Genomic DNA, 22,014 nt, shown 5'->3' with positions numbered 1-22,014 from the left:
TGTTTTTGTTTTTGTTTGTTTTTTGTTGTTTTTTTTTTTGACTGGTCATCCAACCTGAAAGAGTTGCTCTGCTTTCTCCATCTGTAAGCCCAAGTAGAAGAAAGCAGTAGCAAAAGAGTGTTGGATCTTACTTGTAAAATGTTGAAAATCCATGTCTCCAGGGAGCCAAGAAAGTTGCCTGGAGCTCCAGTGACTCAGAAAAGAGTGTCTTAGGCTGAGTGTTGGGCATAAGCAGTTAAGATACTGCTTAGGTTGCTTGAATGCCTGGATTGGAGTCCCCCAGCTTGCTTCCAATTCCAGCTTCCGGCTAATGCACACCCTAGTATGCATACCGACAATGGCTCAAGTACTTGGATCCCTGCCACACACGTGGGAGACCTGGACTGTTTCAGATTCCTGGTGTAGACCTAGCGCAGCCCCAGCTACTGTAGGCATTTGGGGAGTGAATCAGCGAATGGAAGATCTCTCTTCCTCTGTCCTTGTCTCTCTCAAATCTTTTTTTTAATTGAAAGATGGTGTCTCAAAGCCCTTCCACCCAGAATTTCTATGGGGACACAATAGCCCTGACCTCTTATTCACACAGAAGCTGCTGGTTGCTTGAGGTTCTCTTAAGACTTAACCTCCCTCCTGGGTTTACATATGGCGCTTTCAGTCTGTGACTATCCCAGTGGTCAATAAGCAGTTTGTTTTGAGGGCTCATTGTTTTTCACCTGGCCTATGGGAACCACTGCTGGGTCTGTATCTGAAAGGGGTCTTTACCATTCGATGCAAATGTTCTAATTTATAAAACCAAAAAAAAGTTCAGAATGTGGAGATGAATTTGAGAAATGACTTAGATAAGAATAACTAAATGCAGATCCCTTAGCTGCTCACAAACCTCTCTCTTGACCTCTATAAAAGAGGGGGTTGGGAGGAACCCAACTGTGGGCCAGAGGACTAGTTACATCATAATTGCCTGGAGCAAATCACCTGTTAAAGATTCCTGTTCCCACACCTGACCACAATTCTGAATCAGCCTCCTGGATGGGAATGTCCTTACATTTTTTTAGCAACAACCCAGGTAATTGTGAAGGGCACCCAGCACCGACTGCAGTAGATCATCTTTTCTGATGCCAAGAGGTGGCTGAGCTTGTTGCTGTATTAGCCAGGCTCCGGTGGGGCTGGACCTGGTGGGGGTGGAGATTGTCAGACATCTCCCAGGGACTGTCTGGGGAACCCTCGGGGAATGAGGAGGAAAAGGTCACCACCTTCCAGACCCATCGGAGATTCTCCGGTGTCTCCTTTCCTCAGTTGCTGCCATGGGAAGGCAGCAGGCACCAGGGCTCTGCTGGCCCAAACCACAGTTCTCTGTTGACTCAGAGGTTCTGAAAACAGAAAAGAGGTCCAAATCCTGCTTCCAGGCTTTTGTGAGGGTGCAGAAAAGCAGAATGACCTGGCAGAGTTTGTTGTGTACAACAAAGTGGTAACTTCTTCCCCGGGGTGAGCGAGGTTTTCCCTTTCCCTGCTCCAAGCTGCAGTTGGTGCCGTCTGTTACCTTGGAGACCAGCTAACACTTCCTCTCAGGGCAAGCTCCTCTGTTGAGTTGCTTGGAAGCTTGGAGCAACTAGAAGTGGGAACCAGGAGAAACAGGGCCCTGTGGAAGCTGAAGCCCTTCTCCCAAAGACGAAGAAATAAATGAGGAAATACAAGTGAGGGTGAGTGTCAAGAGGGTTGATGGGTGGGAAGAGAAAGGGTAGGGGCGGCCCGGATGCTAAGCTATGGACAGAGATTTAGGAAGCCTGACCTCAAAAGTATTTGCTCCATACACGTCAAGCACCGTACTGGGCATGTGACAGCAGCCGAGAAAGTAACGGAGCCGGGCAGGTAGACCGACCATGACAGTTCCATGTGAGACAGTAAGGGGACAGCAACAGGACTTCCACTAAAAGCAAAGTTGCCTCCATGGGGATTTGGGGGCATTAAACTGGGTTTAGGAGGGACTTCCTGTGTTTTCTTGTCAGACAAAAGGGACAAAGAGTGTTCTGGAAGCAATACCAACTTAAGCAACTGCGGGTTATGAAATAGGTAGGTGTGTCTAAGTAGGAGTTGGCAGGGAGCAGAAAAGGCTGCGGGGTGAGGTGGAGAGGTTGGCAAGGAATGGATCCTGAAGGGGTGATAAGCCTTGTGAAGAAGGGCCCGACCTCGTTACCCTACTGCACTGGGGAGCACAATAGGGTTCTGAACAGGTAGACATAGAAACAGCCCTGCACATTGGAAAAGTCATTCTGGGAGCATGGATTGGAATGATTGGATGGGGGTAAGACTAGAGGTGATTTTGCAGTTAAAAATACATACCCTGGGGATGGCTGTGTCCTGGATAAATATTTAGGAGAATCCTAAATCAGCTGTTAATCATCCAGGAAGTTAGCTGAAGGTTTTCTTTTACCCAATGATCAGAGGTCCCTCTTTTCCTTTGACCAAAATGCCATAAGCTGTGGGCCAGCGGTTTGTATGTTCTAGTCCCCTCCTCCAGTCACTCCCCCATGGTACTGTGGTCCCTCATTGCCTAAACTCTGGACCTGCCCTCAGAGTGTTCAGTACATATTCAATAAAAGCTTTTAGAGCCGCTACTATGATCTAGGCACTGTTTTATGCCGAAAGTTTCTAGCAGGGAACATGACCAGGTCCCTGCCCTCATGGAGCCTCTGGTGCGTCCGTGTGTGTGTCGGAGGGGCAGACAGTAAATGAGTAAATATGTAGAATACCAGATAGTGAATGGTAAAGCAGAGCGAGAGGGCTCCTATTTGACTTAAGGAATCAAAGAAGACCGCTGCCATCAGGGTTCATTTGAGCGGAGGCCTGAGGCTAAGGGCTGCATCCTGTCGTCCTGTTGCTGTCTCTGGTGGACACTCTATGAATGTTCATGGGATGAATGATTGCTTTCCTGTCCTTTGCTGATGTGCTTGAAGATGCCATGCTTTTTTTTTTTTTTATAATAGTCCGCATTTCTATAGCACTTTGTGTTCTACAAAGCCCTTTTACAATCTCCGTTTCATTTGCTCCTCTGAACAATGGAGTTGAAGTGGGCAGGGCAGTCGCTGTGATCCCCATTCCACTCTGCAGAGGAAGAAACCAAAGATCCAGAGCTCTTGCCAGTGCCCCACATTGTTTCATTAGTTTTTATGCAGTTCCTCCCCCACTCCCTCCAGACAAGCAGGCCTCTGAATGCATTAAGAGCTGTTAATCACTTCCTGGAAAGAGGGAACCGAAACACTTCAGCGTGTCTGGTGTTCACGAGGCATTTCTGTCTCAACGGTCCGTGCCATTGGAGTCTTGCAGGCAAGTTAACTGAAGTAAAGCAGCCAGAGTTTTTTGTTTGTTTGTTTTTTGGACATTGCCATGTTAATCTGGTGCGTCCAAAAAACAAAGCATCCTCTGAATAAAAGATTAAAGACCCAAAAGAGAAAAGCAAGTTGCTGAACCATCATTAGCTTATTTAATTTAATGATTGCATAAGAGCACACAGTAAATTAACATTTAAGCTGCAGTTTCATTCAGAGGTTTTTTGTTTGTTTGTTTTTGTTTTTGTTTTTGCTGTATCTTAGCAAGGATTTTTGCTTGTTTTGGTTGCAAGCAATAACAATCTAAATGAGCTAGCTTACGCAAAAAGGTAGGGAGTTATCGGGAATGGAATATCTAGTGAAACCTAACAGCTAAAAGTGAAATCAGTTCTCGCAAGTGCCTTAGACAAATAATTAGAAATCCAAGAACCAAGGTAGCTTCCCCCCCCCGCCTTTTTCTTCACCTCCCCTCCTCAGAGTGTTATTGAGTGCTGCTAGTCCTTGCTATCATCTAACTTACAGTGTAATGGGAGAGACACACCAATTTTTAAAAATCACAGTAATAAAAATATCCAAATTAAGTGCTCTAAAGAAAAGGAGCATCATTCTATGAAAGTCTTGTCTAAGGAGCCATACTGTGGCATAGTGGGTAAAGCTGCTGACTGCAGTGCCAGCATCCCATATAGGCACCTATTTGAGTCCCTGTTGCTCCACTTCCCACTTCTTTTTTTTTAAAGAATGATTTATTTTATTTGAAAGGCAGAGTTATAGAGAGGCAGAGGCAGAGAGAGAGAGAGAGAAAGAGAGAGGTCTTCCATCCACTGGTTTACTCCCCAGATGGCCGCAACAGCTAGAACTGTGCCGATCTGAAGCCAGGAACCAAGAGTTTCTTCCAGGTCTTCCAGGTCTCCCACACTGACTCAGGCCATTTCCCAGGCCATCGGCGCCCATATGGGATGCTGGCACTGCAGGCAGAGGCTTTACCCACTATGCCACAGCGCTGGCCCTGCTCTACTTCCAATCTAGCTTCCTGCTAATATGCCTGGGAAAGCAGCAGAAGATGGCCCAAGTGCTTGGGCCCCTGCACCCACATAGAAGACCTGGAGGAAGCTCCTGGCTCCTGGTTTGGCTTGCGCCAGTCCTGGCTTTTGCTGCCATTTGGGGAGTGAACCAGTGAATGGAAGATCTCTCTGTCTCTCCCTATCTTTCTCTCTAATTCTGACTTAAAAATAAATAAATCTTTGAAGTCTGTCTAAAATAAAGGAACCTAAAATAGAATGGGATACTGGAGGTTTCCCAGGGGAAGCTGGAATATTCGGTATGGGTAGTATGAAGAAAGCACAGAAAGTTCTGGAACAAAGACAGGTGCATGTGAAAAGGCCCTGGGGCTAAAGAAACTGTAGCATTCCAGGAGCTGAAAATGAAGGGTTCTCAGGGGACACAGGAGAGGGTTGTGGTGAAGCAAAAAACCTAGAGGGGTAGGTGGGCAGTGACCAGATGACGTGGGGCCTCAGTTGTCACCATAGAGATCCTAGCCTTCATCTTATAAATAAAGGGAAGCCTTTGAACAATTTTAAGTGGGAAGAAGAAGGGGGTTGGGAGTACAACATTGGGTTTGTGTTTTTAAAAGCTTGACTTCAGTAGGGAGGGCAGATTGAAAGGGGTGTCTAAATGGGTGCAGGGAGGCCAGTTAGGGTCTGCTGCAGTGGTCTATGGCAGACATGACAGTGGCCTGCACTAGAGGAATGACAGTGAAGATAGGTAAGTGGAGAGACAAAGAGGTAAGATTAACAAGGGTAGGTGACGGATTGGAAATGGGGAATGAGAGTCAAGAATAACTCCTCGGTTTTGATTCAAGTAAGTGGTTTTTCTCCCTAAGCTAGAGAACAATGGAAATAGGATAGGTTTTGTAGCGAATAGGATGAGTTCAGTCTTGGAGATACTCAGTTTGAAGTTCTCCAAGTGGAAATATCCAGTGTCTATTAATTCACAGGCCTGGAGTCAGAGTGAGAGGTCTGGATTCTTGGTATGCAAGTCATTGATGGACAGATGGCCTGGGAAGAGGGGAGGAAGTGAGGAGAGAATAGTGAGCATGATTTACCCTCAAGTAACATCAACTTAGAATGTTCAGTGCAGGAAGATGTGCCCTCAGAGGAGACCAAGAAGGAAGAAGCCAGGAGAGAATGTTCCCATGGAAACTGAGGCAGGGAGACCATTCATTCCATTTTGCTGTGAAGATGGTATTTTTCTGAATATGCATGGTGACCACCTGCACTTAATCCCAAATTCCTTAGGGAGAGAATCTGATTGACCTGTCCTAGACTGTTGTCCAGCACTGACTCAATAAGGTGTGACTAGTAGAAGGACTTTCCATATAGGCATAGTTCTCAGAGAAAAGAACTCATTGCAAATTTGTCACTCTTCCCACCCTGCTTCTTAAAATCCCTATGGCCTGGCCAAACAGTCTTCTTGTCTATTCCTTGGATTAGACAAGTTCTTTCCCACCTCAGGAGTTTTGTTGTTGTTGTTGTTTGTCTGTTTGTTTTAGATTTATTTATTTATGTTGAAAATCAGAGTTAAATAGAATGAGAGAGAGCTTTCCAGCCACTAGTTCACTCCCCAGATGGTGGCAATGGCCAGTGCTGGGCCGGTCTGCAGCCAAGAGCCAGGAACTTCATCTGGGACTCCCACATGGGTGGCAGGGCCCAAACACTTGGGCCATTTTCACTGCTTTTCCCAGGCCATTAGCAGGGAGTTGGATTGGAAGTTGAATAGCCCAGACATGAACTGGCACCTATATGGGATGCCAGCATCACAGATGGACGCTTTACCCACTATGCCATAATGCCAGCCCCTCACTTCAGAGTCTTGACACTCATTGTCCCCTCTGCCTAGTCAAACCTTCACCATATTCTTTTTTTTTAATTTAAAACAATTATTTATTTATTATTTGTAAGGCAGAGAGAGGGAGCGAGAGGATCTTCTATCTGGTTGTTCACTCCACAGTGTTTGCAAGAGTAAGGGTTGGGACAAGCTGAAGTTGGGAGCCAGGTGCTCTATTCAAGTCTCCCATGTGGGTGGCAAGAACTCACATACTTGAGCCATTGTCTGCTGCTTTCCCAGGCACGTCAGGAGGGAGCTGGATAGGAAGTGGAGGAGCCAGGACTTGAATCTACCCTCCAGTATGGCATTCAGGCATCTAAAGCAGCAGCTTAACTCACTGTGCCTCAATGCCAGCCCCTTCACCATAATCTTAATATGGCTACCTCATTTTTATCTTTCAAGGTCTGAGTCCAAATGACACTTACCCTGACCTCCTTACCTATGCAGAGTGGATCCCTTTCTTGATTATAATATCATCCTGATTCCTTCCTTCATAATTTCTTCTCCAATTTGTGATTACAGTCAGCCCTCAATATCCTTGGATTTTGCATCCATTGATTCAACCAACTATGGATGGGAAATATACAAATTATGTCTTATTGAACTTTTTTCCTTGTCACTATCCTCTAAACAACTTAGTATAACAACTGTGCATGGGCAAATACTATGCCATTTTATAGAAGGGATTTGAGCACCTGCAGATTTTGTTTTTTGCTGTTGGGGGAGGGTAGAGTCTTCAAGCCAATCCCCCTCTGATACTGAGGGGTGACTACTTTATTTAATGTTTTAATATTAGTGTCTCCCTCTTAAATGATAGCTCCGTGAGGACAAGGACAATATCTGTCTCAGTGGGGATGATTTTGCCCCCAGCAGACATTTGACAACGTCTGGAGACATCCTCATTTGTCACTGATAGGGAGGCTCCTCCTGGCATTAGTAAGTAGAGACCAGGGATGCTGTTAAACATTCTACAATGCCCAGGATAGTCCTCACAGCAAAGAATTATGGGGTCAAAAGTGGCAAAGTTGAGAAAGCCTGGTCACTTGTTCATCACTGTATCTCAGCGCCAAAGCAGAATGCCTGATAACCCAGTAGGTGTTTAATAAACACTTATTAAATTAATTAATTACAGTGGAGCTGATCTGGACAGTGATGACTTGCAAAGTGCTTATTGTCTACATGCTGCACTTACCTTCTTTTCTGGTGTTTTCTTTTCCACCCTAGGAAGATAAGCGTTGAGTGTTTTTACAATGGCTACACAAACTAGTCATGTCTTCCATGGTCAAGAAAATAACTTTCTGGAGAATGATTGGTAAGCACGATCCTCTGATTTTGCAAAATAAAACGGCGACACCATTTTGCTCCTGCTGTAAGTGGGACTGGGTAAGTGGTCATTGCGATACCTTAGAGGACTTTGGTCACCTAACCACCAGGTCGGTGTACCGAAATGTCTCATGAATGTGGAGTCCATATTTTATCAGGACTCTACAGGAATGCTTCCCATCACCACACAGAAATAAAAGTATTTCTGGAATCCTTCTGGGGACTAGGGGAGAGGAAAGAGGACTTTGGCAGTGTGAAGTCAGTGTTGAGGGCTGGGACGTTGATCAAGTCACTTTGTTTTGTAGCATGAGGAGGAACACTGACAAAGATCCAAAGAAGCAGTTGAACCAGGAGACAATGAATGGACTTGGCCAAAATCCAGACGATGGACTACTGGTTACACATGTTAACCAGACACAGGACCTACTGGTAAAAACCACAGCACTCTCACGGAGTAGCAGCACTTCCAAATCAGTCAGGGACTGTGTCAAATTCTGGGTATTTTACTTTTTTTGAGACCTCAGAACTGAAAAAGATGAATTATAATTCACTTCTAAATCCCTTTAGAAATGATTGAAAAATCTCTATACTCTTTATAGAATTCGTATAACCTTCTTGGTCACAGTATTAAATATTGTGGAGCACATGAAGACTTTAATCATGTTATCGAAGTCTGAAACCTGAGCCATTTGATTCTAAAATCCCCCTTCCTGAGATTGTTATTCTTTTAAGATTCCCTAAAATCTAGATCCAGAAACCTATTTCAGGAAGTGTTGCTGGAACAAGAGAGTTAGGGCAAGGGAGTTAGCCTGCAGGATAACCAGACTGATTGTAGGCTGACTCTCAATGTGCACTTGAGCGTTCTTCCCAAGAGAGTGAGTAGATTGTTTACAACTCAGAATTCATTCGGCCTTGGAAGCAGTTGTCAGGTGCAAGGCTAGCCCATAGCCATCTGCTAAACTGCACCGGAGTTCAAATATGATACCATTGAAATGAAAGGCAGGCCGGTGCCGCGGCTCACTAGGCTAATCCTCCGCCTGCGGTGCCAGCACACTGGGTTCTAGTCCTGGTCGGGGCGCCGGATTCTGTCCCAGTTGCCCCTCTTCCAGGCCAGTTCTCTGCTGTGGCCTGAGAAGGCAGTGGAGGATGGCCCAAGTGCTTGGGCCCTGCACCCCATGGGCGACCAGGAGAAGCACCTGGCTCCTGCCTTTGGATCAGCGCGGTGCGCCGGCCGCAGCGTGCCAGCCGTGGCGGCCATTGGAGGGTGAACCAACAGCAAAAGGAAGACCTTTCTCTCTGTCTCTCTCTCTCTCTCACTATCCACTCTGCCTGTCAAAAAAAAAAAAAAAAAAAAAAAAAGAAAGAAAAGAAAAGAAAAGAAAAAAGAAAGGCAGAAGGTGTACACTTACAGTGCTGGCGATTAAACCACTGGGAAGATTGTCATGTTTTACTTTTCTCCAGTTTGGGCACTTACAGGTTGGGCGAGTGTAACCACAAGGAGGTGAGGAAAGATTGGTAGAGTCTTCAGATCCTGAAGAAATCTTTCAGTGACTTCAGAGGTGGATCTTTATTTCATCTAATTTCGTATCAAAGTCAGTGGCTTCCCAGGTTGTGCAAAGGACCACTCTTAAATTTACCAGCCACAGCTGGGGCCTCTTTGGCTTGGCAAATGAAGAACAGTGGGAAAGAGTACAAAGATGAAGATCTTTTCATTCTCTATGTAAACAAAGATCTTGCCCTCCTACCACTTTAGCATAGAATCAGCAGGCCCTACATTCAAATCTCTAATGTGTTTAAGAGTACATATTGAACTATTAATAATACAGAGTCCTTGGGGCTGGCATCGCTGCTTAGCCTGTAGTGCCAGCATCCCATATGGGAGCCTGTTCGAGTCCCAGCTGCTCCACTTCCAATCCAGCTCCCTGCAAATATGCCTGGGAAAAGCAGCAGAAGATGGTCCATGTGCTTGGGCCCCTGCCAGCTGTGTGGGAGATCTGGAAGAAGCTCCTGGCTCCTGGCTCCTGGCTCCTGGCTTCAGCTTGGCCCAGCCCTGGCTGATGTGGCCATCTGGCGAGAGAACTAGCAGATAGAATTCTGTGTGTGTGTGTGTCCATCTCCCTCTCTCTGTAACTCTAAATTTCAAATAAATTCTTAAAAATCTAATTAAAATATTATTTAAAATACAAAGTCCATGTGCTAAAACATGATAGATTGTGCAAATGCAAGAAAAATGGAGAGATGGTAAATTCTAAATGTGGTGCTCAGTGTTACCAACCAGGGTGTTGACTGAGTCCTGAAGGGTGAGAAGAGTGACATCTAGTGTTCATAGGATGCACAGCAGTGTTTCCCTAAGTATGGGACAAGCACTATAGTTTTAGGCTGAGCTGTTCAAAGCCAGGACATCCTGTAACCCAGAACCACATAGTGAGGAAGTTACCTTCAGTCAGCCCTCTCTTGATCAGTCATGGAAACAGTACCATCCAGGTGCTAGTTTAGAGGGGCAACATATTGTCCTGGTTACTACCATGGCTTGGGGTTTACAGCTGCTTTTGAGTCCCAGCTTCACCATTAGCGTGTGGCTTTGAGCAAATTACTTAAAATCCTTGAGTGTCAGTTTCCTTTCAGCAAAATGGGGTTATGACAGGAGCTACTTAATAGAATTTTATTTTATTTTTTATTTATTTGATAGAGTTAGACAGTGAGAGAAAGAGACAGAGAGAAAGGTCTTCCTTCTGTTGATTCACTCCCGAAATAGCTGCTAAGGCCGGCGCTGCAGCAATCTGAAGCCAGGAGCCAGGTGCTTCCTCCTGGTCTCCCATGTGGATGCAGGGCCCAAGCACTTGGGCCATCCTCCACTGCCTTGCCGGGCCACAGCAGAGAGCTGAACTGGAAGAGGAGCAACAGGGATTAGAACCCAGCACCCATATGGGATGCTGGCGCCGCAGGTGGAGGATTAACCAAGTGAGCCACGGCGCCAGCCCCTACTTAGTAGAATTAATTGAGTTACTATATGGAAACTGCTTGACATATAAGAAGTGCTATTCACATGTTTGCTGTAATTATGAGTGTGTTTTTTGCACTTCCTTAACACTTGCTAATTTCCTTTTGAAACAGAAAGGGGAAGAGCCTCAGGCACAGCACTTAAGGCTTGCTATATTCTCAGCTGGAACATAGTAACAGCATTTCTTTTTCATTATCTTTGTTTTATGGTGACCTATTTATGACCACACCTGAGAGAGAAATAAAGACGGTTGCGGAGAACTGTTTATGCAGAAACATTCAAGGTTATGTTCTGTGCCCTTCACAGATCAAGAACAAGAGAGGCAACCCTGTGACAAAGCTGGTAAACAGGGAACCCCAGTGTGACGCACTTCCCTCTCCCTCTCTCTTTTTTTCTCCAAGGTACCCCAATCAGCTACAGCAGATAATTTTCTTTCCTTTTTTTTTTTTTTAAGATTTGTTTATTTATGTGAGAGGCTAGTTACAGACAGAGAGAGGAAAAGAAAGAGAGAGAGAGAGAGAGAGAGAGATCCTCAATCTGCTGGTTCACTCCCCAAATGGCAGCAACGGCCAGAGCTGAGCCGATCAGAAGCCAGGAGCCAGGAGCTTCTTCTGGGTCTCCCATGTGAGTGCAGGGGCCCAAGCACTTGGGCCATCCTCTACTGCTTTCCCAGGCTATCAGCAGGGAGCTGTATGGGAAGTGGAGCAGCTGGGACAAGAACCGGTGCCCACGTGGGGTGCTGGCACCACAGGTGGATGCTTAACCTGTTACACCATAGCGCTGGCCCCTACAGCAGACAGTTTTCAACTTCTTGTCTGCCACCTCACCTACTTCAGTGAAAGCCCCGGCATACAGAAGCCCAAGAAGAGCCAACCCACTTAGGGTTCCAGCAGCTGTCCTGGAGACATCTTAGGATCCAGACTGGGGTCCCAGCAGGTGCCTAGGCCCATTCCGCAGTCATCAGATGCCGTAGGGTGAGGGTGTCTTTCATGGCGGGACTGAGATGATCTTCCCTTATGATGTCTGCCAATCCATATCCAAAGTGAGTCATGACCAAGGCCAGCAACATTTGAGACTCATCCACTCCACATAAATGACAGTGATTGCACTGGAAGCTCTTGTAGAATCCCTGTTGGACCCAGGCTTTGTATACCTTGCCAGCCTCTTCTCTTGTCATGCTACCCCATATTCACCACTGTCCAATGCCAGTGGCCACCTTCTGTCCTCAGACACTCCAACCCCTGCCGGCATCCATGTCTGGCTGGAATGTGCACTCCTCACTAGCACAGAGCTGGCTCCTGCTTAATCTTCAGGACTCACTCAGCTCAGAAAGGCCTTCTCTGATACTCAGCCCATCAAAACTTGCCCCCCTTTTTCCAACCAAGTCATTTTCTATCACATGTCCCTGCTCTATTTTCTTGCTAGAGCCATTCCCTTCTGAAATTGCTCTGTACGTGGATTTTATTTCTTGTTTACTGTTCATCTCCTCACACGAGAGTGCAAGTTCTGAGAAAGCAAGACTATTTCTCTTTGTTCACATTACAGCTCTATCACCAGGGACAGTGCCTGGCTCATAATAAGGGCTCAGAAATGCCCACTGGAAGAAGAAAGAAATGCCAGCCTCTAGCACATTCAGAGCCTCAAATCAGGACTCCCCACCTTCTGGCTTTCAGAAAACTTCTCCAGTGTTGAATGCTTGCCACGCACAACTTCAGCTCCACCACAAGGCCACCACCTACATCCTGAGCTTAGCACTATGTATGTGGCACTGATGGCCCTAGATACTAGCAAGGGGGTGCAGTCCATTCATGACCAGACTCCATGGGGCCGGTGCCATGGCGCAGTAGGTTAATCCTCCACCTGCAGCACCGGCATCCCATATGGGCACCTGTTCTAGTCCCAGACTCCTGTGATGGCTGGCAAATTCTTCCTCTAAAACCCCCACCCACTGTTCCAAGCTCTGACCTCCACAATGGACCAAATAAACCCATTCCCTCTTCTCTCAGTTAGTCAGCAAGTGTTTGTTGGAGATCCCTTAGACTGATAAGGGGCACAGCTCAGGCACTGGAAAGGACCCAGCAAGTAAACAAAGACCACCTAAGGAGGACAACAGAGGCAGTTTATTCAGAACTTGCTATAGGAAAGGTGTCAGTCTCCATCACTTATGTTTGGCCGAAACTCAGAGGCAGGCAGGGGAGTGGGAAAGCTTTAACACCGAAAGAGAGAAGTCCTCAAGTATTATAGGAGGCTTACGAGGAGGCTAGAGGCAGGCTCATCAGAAGCAGTGTGGCTTAGGTGATTGGAGAAGTATTTAGCTTTCTCCAGTTGGTCCTGAGTTAGAAGTAGGGACCAAAAAAATAGGGAAGCTGGCTCACAATTACTGACCAAATCCTGGGCCAGTCTCTGCACAGTTGTGGGTCTGTTATCACATCACCTGGCCATTGGCTACCGGGGTAGATATGGTGAGTGGCCTTTGACTTTTCTAGCTGTGTATTGCAGATGAGGTGAGAGATGGGGAACGGATGGTCTTTCCAGGGCAACTGGCCCACAGGCCTCCACACTCACGCCAGCAGCGAGGACAACTGGTTGACTACTTTAAGGTGGGATCAGTCAGTGTTGGCAACTCTTGGGCGTCTGTGTGAAGTGAACCAAAGTATCCTTGTCCTCTTTCCACAGTTCCCTGTTTGACTCTGGCTTCTGTCTTGCAGAGGCTACAGGAGACTAAGAACCAGTCTTCCACTTCTGAGGACTCCGAAGATTGGCTCTCGAGTCACAGTTTAGAGTTTGAGAAACTCACCTTGGCTGATCTGGTAAAGCAGGGCACAGCTGTGCTGTAAGTTGAAGCCATTGCCCCTCACCCGACAGCAGAGTGATATACTCAGGCCCGGGTCCGTGCGGCTGTCTCATAAGGCTTTGCTTCTTCAGGGAGGAAGGCAGCAACGTCATGCAGAAAATACGCTTCCCCACCCAGACCGTCTGCCATTTTGAATCAAAGCTTTCTGAGTAAGTCGGTTTCTCAGTAACTTCCTAAAACCCAGAGCTCAAGAATGGCCTCATTTCAGCAGTCTGAAAGTAACTTTGTTCAAGCAGCAACGTCTGTAGGGTCTTCAGCAGGACTGGTCCCACTTCCAGCCCCACCCTCACATTTTCTTAAACAATACGTCTGAAGGCTAGCGTTCAAGATGTCCACATCCCACATCATCTCACGCGGCGGGCCTGATTCTACCTCCTGACTCCAGCTTCCTGGGTACGGGTGATGACTTTCAGTGTCACATTGGTTTGGTTCATAGCTTTCCAAATATATATCAAAATATGTGTGCGTTCCCACTCCTAAGCCAGATTTTTATAACACGTAAAGAAGCAAATTCATAAACATGTACACACAAATGTATCACTTGATAATCACTAGGCAGGGCAGACCTGCAGATTACATCTCCATTGTGGCCATCTCTCATCCATAATTACTATTTGCCTGAGGTTCCTTCAAAGGTGATGATACTAATTAATAGCTAACATTTATCATTGTGTCAGAAATTCTGGTAAGGGCTGCATGCCTCTTATTTGTTACAACCAAAAACCTTATATTATTCTTATATTATTTTCAAGCTAGTTAGCCAGAAGTCAATAGCTAATGACCATTTACAGAATGACCAATTTGCCAAATTTATCAAAACATTTTAAGTATAAATTCTGTAATTTTTATTGGGTTGGAAGGTTAAATAGGTTTTAAGGAATTCTGCAATGTTTTGTTGGATTACTTTTAACTGTGAATTCAGCATTTTAAGGAATGTTCAAGTCTATTTAGCTAATTGATATTGAGCAAATTGATTTTCAGAGAACTGACTTTCAGTAAATTGACTTTTGGCAAACTGACTTAAATAAGGTCTTGTCATTATCTTCATGTTGGAGATGATGAAACTAGGGCTCCCAGCTTACCCCAGCCATCCGAGGTCACAGAGCTAGTAGAGGCAGAACTGCATCTCAACACAAGTGTGTCTCTTGATGAAGCTCCTCCTCTCAGCTCTATTCACACTCGGGCATCGCTTTTAACTGCCCACCACCCACTGCCCGTGATTTCACTCTGACGGCCTTCCCTGCTCCTCTCTGGGCCCTCAAATCCCACGTGGCCTCTGCAAGGACAAGTCACTCACTCTGAAGTGACTGAGTCCTTACTGTGAGCACCTGTTGCATGCTGGCCCCAGAATGTTTCTCAATAAGGGAAGATCAAGAAGTTCCCCAGGCTTCTTTTCAGAAACGAAGCTTTTTGTCAATCAGCCCTGTGAGAAACTACAGCAAACTGCCTCTGTTATGCCTTTAAGTCAGTCTCTAGGAGACTAGAAAGAGTTTCACCTGAGAAGTCACAGACCTAAGCAAGTACCAGAGTGTTCTTGTGCCATTTTCATCCTCCACACCTTGTCACAACAAACTGTAGTCATTTACAGTGTGTGTTGCATCCCTAACAGAACAGTGTCTACACACTCCATCCTTTTCACATTCCCTTTAGTATTTTACCTGGTGTCCTGGCAAAACTGATGCCTTTAGTTTTTTCTTCGTTACACATTGCCTTAGACCCACTGGGGAAAAAAAATGCAATCCACACCTTCCTTCCGTGATAGTAACTTGCTCAGCGAAGAAGCTGGCCTCGTGTGATGTTTTCTCTGGTGTTTTCACAGAGCCATTGAACTCTATCAACAGAGGCTTCAGTGGCTCACAGAAAGCAGCAATAAGGTAATAGATACAGATTGGTTCTTCGCTCCCTTTCACTGAGTCCATCTGTATGTGTCGGAACTCTGTTGCATCCATCTTAAATTGTCCATCTTAAATTGTCCATCTTAAATTGTCTTAAGCTAAAACAGAAATTACTTAAACTACGTTTATGAAAAACTCAAACATGGTTGCATCCCAGTGCTCAAATGGTGTCATCTCTTTGTCTCTGGGCTCTGCCTTCCCCTGAGTTGGTTTCGTTCTCGAAATGGCTGTCCCTGGGCTTGGGAGGTGCTCAGCAGCAGCTCAAAGTTTGCAGTCACCACCTAGATGACTTTAGTCAAAAGGGACATCACTTCCTGTTCCCTATCCACCCTCCCAGGTCCTGAGACTGGCCCTCATCAGACTAATTCAAACCAATCACCATAACCAAGGGGACGAAATATATTAACTGAGTTGGCCTGGAACTAGTGCTCACTCCTGGGAAAATAGAGGGGGGAGGTAAGTGGGAGGAGTCTGGGGAAGCAACCCCAAACTTCATGGACTGAAAAAGGGAGACAGGCAGTTAGTTGCACATGGAAAGCCAAAGGATATAATGGATATGTCTCTAATCTGTAAAGGACAAAAGCAGGGTTAGTTTTGTTTTGTTTTTGAATATCTATTTATTAAAAATTTATTTATATATTTGAAAGGTGGAGTTTGAGAAAGAGAGACAGAAACAGAGAGAGGGCTTCCATCTGCTGGCTCACTCCCCAGATGGCCACAATGGCCAGGGTTGGACCAGGCTGAAGCCAGGAACTTGTAGCTTATTCCGTGTCTTCTACATGGGTGCAGCAGCCCCAACACTTGGGCCATCTTCCACTGCTTTCCCAGGTGCATTAGCAGGGAGCTGGATTGGAAGTACAGTAGCCAGGACCAGAACTGGCACCCATATGGGATGCCAGCACTGTAGATGGTGTCTTTACCCACTGTGCCACAGCACCAGCCCCCTATTTATTTATTTAAAAGACAGAGTTACAGAGAGGGAGAGAGGGAGAGACAGAAAGAGAGATCTTCCACCTACTGGTTCACTAGCCAAATGGCCGCAATGGCTGGAGCACAGCCCATCTGAGGTCAGGAGCCAGGAGGTTCTTCCAGATCTCCCATGTGGGTTCAGGGGCCCAAGCACTTGGGCCGCTTTCCACTGCTTCCCCAGGCCATAGCAAAGAGCTGGATAAGAAATGAAGCAGCTGGGACTCAAACCAGCGCCCATACTGAAATGCCAGCAGCGCAGGCACCAGCTTTACCCGCTGTACTACAATGCCGGCCCCCAAAAGCAGAGTTTGTATGCTAGCGGCATGCAGACCAGCTCTGGCCCATAGCTGTGCTTTCCTTGGCCCTGTAGTTTGAAGTAATTTTTTGATTAGTTGCCCAGGTTTTAAAGTCCTGATATTTTGCTTTTATGTCTGCTTTCAGACTTCTCTTGAAAGCCAAGAATATCTAGTATCACTGGGCTCCAGTTCCATCTTCATACTTGTCCAATTACTTCCATAGGATAAATTCCTAGAATTTCAATGGCTAGGTTTAAGGGAACGCATGTTTTCAATTTCAAAAGCCATCAAGCTCCATGAGCAGCTTTTTTAAATTGTAAGAGGAATATCACTGGCTCTAAATTTCAACTTCTTCTGGCCCCCAGGAACTGGCAATGTCCTGGGAAACTTTTTCATTTGGGTCGTGAATTCAACAACTATTTATTAGGTGCTTACTTCTTAGCTGGCTCTGTTCTAGGATTGTGGGTACAAACATGAACAATGAAGAGGTCCTGCCTCTGTGGAACTGACAGTCCAGTGAGGAGGGACAATGAATAAATTAACAAATAATTTACACTGGCCCTCGGCATCATGCATTGGTTCTATATCCTCAAATCCAACTGACCATGGGTCAGAAATGTTTGAAAAAAAATTGTATCTGTACATACAGCCTTTTTTCTTGTCACTGTTCCTTGAATGATACAATACAGCAACCATTTACATAGCATTTACATTGTACTAGGTATTAGAAGTAATCTAGAGATGGTTTGAAGTGCATGGGAGGATATACATAGGTTATTTGCAAATGCTGTGCAAGAGTTACAGAAAGAGAGAGAGAAAGTGAGAGAGAGAGAGAGAGAGAGAGAGAGAGGTCTTCCATCCACTGGTTCACTCCCCAAATGGCTGCAATCACCAGAGCTGGCTGATGCAAAGCCAGGAGCCAGGAACTTCTTCTGGGTCTCCCACGTGCATGCAGGGCCCAAGCACTTTGGCCATTCTCTACTGCTTTCCTAGGCCATCAGTAGGGAGCTAGATGGGAAGTGGAACAGCTGGGACTTGAACTGGCACCCATATGGGGTGCCAGTGCCACAGGTGCCAGTCCCATACTGTGCCATTGTTATAAGGGATATCGGTGGATCTTGGTATCTGGTGGGATTTTGGAATCTGAAATAAATCTCTTGTGGGTACCAAGGGATGACTGTACAAGGTCAGTGAGTGATAGTGCTCTAAAGAAAAATAAAACAGGGTGAGAGAGTAGAAGAAATAGAAGGAGGGCTACCAAAATGGTCGAGAAAACTCCTTCTGAGGAAGAAACATTGGAAAACACAGCTAAATGAAGCAGGGAAATGAGCCAGGCTAGGATCTAGAGGAGAATGTTCTAGAAAGAGGAAATAGCCAATGCAAAGGTCCTGAGACAGAAACGAGGTTGGCACCTTCGAAGCAGCAGGCAGGCCAGCATGGCAGGCTAACGTGAGTAATATGGACAGTGGAGGTGATGAGGTGAGGTGGGCAGGTTCAGACTAGAAAGGATCTTGCAGAGTCTGGGTTTGATGCCAGAAGACAGGGTTTAAGCAGAGGAGTGATGTGATGTAACAAGTTTCCAAAGGACCCTTCCAGCTGCACAGATGGACCATGGACAGCAGAGACAGAAGCAGACGGTAGGTGAGAAGGATAGGAGCTTTTCTTTTTCAAGATGGGCAATGGTGTAGCCTATCGGTATGGTGATGGAGACTGTGTGATACGTAAGGAGTAACTGATGTTCCAATAGAAGGGATGAGGGCAGTGGTAAAGTCCCTATTTGACAAGAGAAGATCCAGTAACACAAATCAAAGTACTGGTCTCAGAGCACAGATGTTGGCCTCAGATGCATTGTAACCAGGTAGGTTGCTTGATTCTGCACATGAAAAATTTTTTTAAATTACTTCTTTGGATTATTTCTGTTTTCTCAGTAAAACTGGAGGCAAAAATCATTTGCTGAGAGAGTGCATAAAGGAAATGTTGGAGATATGGGAGATGTAAAACACTCATCTCTGAGAGCAGAAGAGTGAATTGAACAGGAAAATGAAGATCCCATTAAGTAGTAGAATTTAAGGCAAAAAGCATCCAGTGGAACCTCCTGCCCCTAGCCAGCCTTCAATTTCACATGAACGAAAGTTCCAATTCCCAGTGGAGCTGTAACAAGATGAACACTTAGGGACAGAATCAAACAGCACTGACAGGTATCTAGTAGTAGGTGTTAAAAACACAATTAGAGGGGCTGGCGCCATGGCTCACTTGGTTAATCCTCCGCCTGTGGCACCAGCATCCCATATGGGTGCTGGGTTCTAATCTCAGTTGCTCCTTTTCCAGTCCAGCTCTCTGCTGGTGGCCCGGGAGGGCAGTGGAGGATGGCCCAAGTGCTTGGGCTCTTGCACCCATGTGGGAGACCAAGAAGAAGCACCTGGCTCCTGGCTTCGGATGGGCACAGCTCCAGCCATGGTGGCCATTTGGGGAGTGAACCAATGGAAGGAAGACCTCTCTCTCTCTCTCTCTCTCACTGTCTATAACTCTACCTGTCAAATAAAAAACAAACCAAAACAAAAACACAATTAGAGGGGCTGGCGCTGTGGCGCAGCAGGTAAAGCTGCTGCCTGTAGTGCCGGCATCCCATATGGGCGCCAATTCAGGTCCCGGCTGCTCCACTTCCAGTCCAGCTCTCTGCTGTGGCCTGGGAAAATGGTAGAAGATGGCACAAGTCCTTGGGCCCCTGCACCGCGTGGGAGACCTGGAGGAAGCTCCTGGCTCCTGGCTTTGGATTGGCCCAGCTCTTGACATTGAGGCCATCTGGGGAGTGAACCAGTGGATGGAAGACCTCTCTCTCTCTCGCTCACTCTGCCTTTCAAATAAGTAAATAATTTTTTTTAAAAGAACACAATTAGAAACTCACAGAAATGTCACTACAGCCGATAGGCTCAATACATCTGCCTTTGATTGGTAAAGCAGGCTAGAAATAAATAGGAATATAGAAAAATAAAATAAGACAAGCAAATATCATTAGGTATCTTGCAAACAAAGGGTGCTTTTCTGTAACCTCCAGGTTTTCTGTAATGAATGTGTAAATTACTTTATAAATGTGGACAATAAATATTTAAAAAAGCATTTAAAATTAGGCTCCCACAGTATGGGATCAGGCAATGCCCAGAGTTGAATTCAGCACGTTGGGTTGAAGGGAGTACTTGCACCTCTGCACCGTGCCAAGCTGCTTGGTGCCCAGCCTTGCAGGAGCACAAAGCCACTCTGGTTGTTTGCAAATTGCCCTCTTTGGTTTTAGGCATTCGGCCTCATCAAAGGGGCCAAAGTAGGCATCCTCATTGACACATCGGCAGTCGGCAGTGGCCCTCAGAGAGAGCAGTTCCAGAGTGACCTCGTGGTGAGTTTCTCTGGCACAGAGAAGTATTTGGAATCACCATACCACTCCCACCCTCCCCCAACACCAGGTTGCTAACTGGGTTTGTTGATAGCAAATGCAAAATAGGGTGTTTTCATAAAGAACAGTGCCCCTGTAATTAGCACCTGTGTTAAAGAAATGAGTTCCGTGAATCCCAACTGCAGAGTTGTTTTTTGGTTGCAGTGTGAACTTCTAGTATTCAACCAGGCCTGGCCTCCCTGCAAAGAGGATGTGAAGACAGCACTTGGTTGGAGGCTGGCTCCACCGAGCAGAGCACAGGGTTTCTGGCCTCCTCTGGCTTCCTTGGCACATCCATAATGGAAACTAAGAACTCTGGAGACAGGTCCTCGCCACCTCCACCACGTCTGCACTGTGGGACTTAATCTCCCTGTGCCTCAGTTATACCCTTCTGTAAAATGGGTATAATAGCAATAAGGTTGCCGTGAGAATGAAAGGCATTTGTACAAGTGAAATGCTCTGTGCACAGTCTAGCATAGAGAGTAGCCTGCGTCTCTGTGAGTGATGTGGAGTGGCTGCTTTATTATGGGAATCGTAGAGTTTGGGATGGGAAGCTCAGACAGCCCCAGTAGCTATTCCTATAAAGGTCTGCCAGAGCCTCTATAAGGCTCCATACAGGCCAGTCATCCAGACTCGTACCCCATTCCTGGTCTCAATGAATGGTGGGGGCAGAGGGCACCCCTTCATGACAAGTCCTCGGGGCCAAGGTGGGCTGGTCTCTTATTAACCAGGCCAAAGTTGGTGTCAGTAGCATACAGGTGAAATTTCTAGCTGGCCAGGAAGAAGGGGGAGGGGTTGTGCTTCCTGCTGGATACTCCCCAGTGGCAGCTCAGGGACCTTGAACTGGCTGATATCGTGCCCACTGTTCCACCCCCAGCTCACATGCCTTGGAGAGAAACTGCTACCCCAACCTCTGTCTTCTCCCTGTGGTGCCAGGGTAGTTAAATGCCAGGGGTCCAGCCTTAGCACCTGTGGAGACGGACAGCCAAGATGCTCGTGAGACCCAACGAGGGGAAGCAAATGTCAACTTAGGGCAGGTTGCTCAGCTGGCCATCAAGCGTCCCGGTCTCAGCCCAGCGGGGCCAGCCAGGGTGAGAAAGGTGAAGCAAGGCTGCACGTGACCCCTGGCTCTGGGAGCCAGTGATGTCCTTTTGCCCAGCAGAGCCTCATTGACGAGCAGCTGAGCCACAAGGAGAAGCTGTATGTCCTGTCCTTCGGCACCACCACCAGCTCCCTCTGGCCAGACCCAGTGGAAGTCAATGCCTCCACGTGAGTGGCTGCCCAGCCTCCTCCAGGGGGTCTACTTGTTCGTTTTCCTTCCCAAGCGCCAGGGTCTTTGCTGAATGATTAAGGCAGCTCTAGCCTTGAATCCCAAGGCTGACGGTCCCTGGGCTACCTCAACAAGTCCTTTAACTCTCATCTGCAAAGGGAGGCAAGTGATGCCTGCTCCTTACAGAGCTCTTGTGAAGAGGAAGTGAAAATTAAGTGCCTGACACCTATCAAGAACTCAGTGAATCTGAGCATTGTTTACCCTGATTCCACTGAAGTTGCACAGCCGATCTCCAGGATGTTACCTTGACATTGCCTGGCCAGAAGTTCAACTTCAGTTGTTTCTGGACTTCCCTTGTCACATCTCTCTCGTATCTCTGCCCTGTGTACTATTACTTACTCTATTGTGATTTTTTTTTTTTTTGACAGGCAGAGTGGATAGTGAGAGAGAGAGACAGAGAGAAAGGTCTTCCTTTGCCGTTGATTCACCCTCCAATGGCTGCCACAGCTGGCGTGCTGCGGCGGGCGCACCGTGCTGATCCAAAGGCAGGAGCCAGGTGCTTCTCCTGGTCTCCCATGGGGTGCAGGGCCCAAGCACTTGGGCCATCCTCCACTGCACTCCCTGGCCACAGCAGAGAGCTGGCCTGGAAGAGGGGCAACCAGGACAGAATCCGGCTCCCCGACCGGGACTAGAACCCGGTGTGCTGGCGCCGCAAGGTGGAGGATTAGCCTAGTGAGCCGCGGCACCGGCCACTATGTGATTTTATCTTTATATCAACT

General features: G+C 46.7%; 1 protein-coding gene across 16 annotated transcripts in view; it reads left to right on the top strand.

Annotated features, from left to right (window-relative positions):
• VWA3A (von Willebrand factor A domain containing 3A) overlaps positions 1 to 22,014 on the top strand; it is a 64,247-nt gene that overhangs the window by 6,188 nt on the left and 36,045 nt on the right. For 3 of the 16 annotated variants that reach the window (XM_089321560.1, XM_089321561.1, XM_089321553.1), the window contains exons 1-9: positions 907 to 1,060; positions 1,512 to 1,694; positions 7,428 to 7,515; positions 7,832 to 7,955; positions 13,236 to 13,360; positions 13,453 to 13,530; positions 15,201 to 15,255; positions 19,831 to 19,929; positions 21,128 to 21,234. In XM_089321560.1, the coding sequence (XP_089177686.1) occupies positions 7,454 to 7,515; positions 7,832 to 7,955; positions 13,236 to 13,360; positions 13,453 to 13,530; positions 15,201 to 15,255; positions 19,831 to 19,929; positions 21,128 to 21,234 (650 nt within the window). In that variant the 5' untranslated portion in view covers positions 907 to 1,060; positions 1,512 to 1,694; positions 7,428 to 7,453. Of the gene's footprint in view, positions 1 to 906; positions 1,120 to 1,219; positions 1,695 to 3,102; positions 3,319 to 7,427; positions 7,516 to 7,831; positions 7,956 to 13,235; positions 13,361 to 13,452; positions 13,531 to 15,200; positions 15,256 to 19,830; positions 19,930 to 21,127; positions 21,235 to 22,014 lie in introns of those variants that run through there. The other 13 variants (XM_089321559.1, XM_070064611.2, XM_089321564.1 and 10 more) reach the window with 11 other exon arrangements.

This window comes from Oryctolagus cuniculus, chromosome 19, assembly GCF_051225735.1.
Source record: "Oryctolagus cuniculus isolate XC-2025 breed Fujian yellow rabbit chromosome 19, ASM5122573v1, whole genome shotgun sequence".
NCBI classification, from domain to species: domain Eukaryota; kingdom Metazoa; phylum Chordata; class Mammalia; order Lagomorpha; family Leporidae; genus Oryctolagus; species Oryctolagus cuniculus.
The sequence above is the reverse complement of the archived record's forward strand: the minus strand, read 5'-3'. Positions and strand labels throughout refer to the sequence as shown.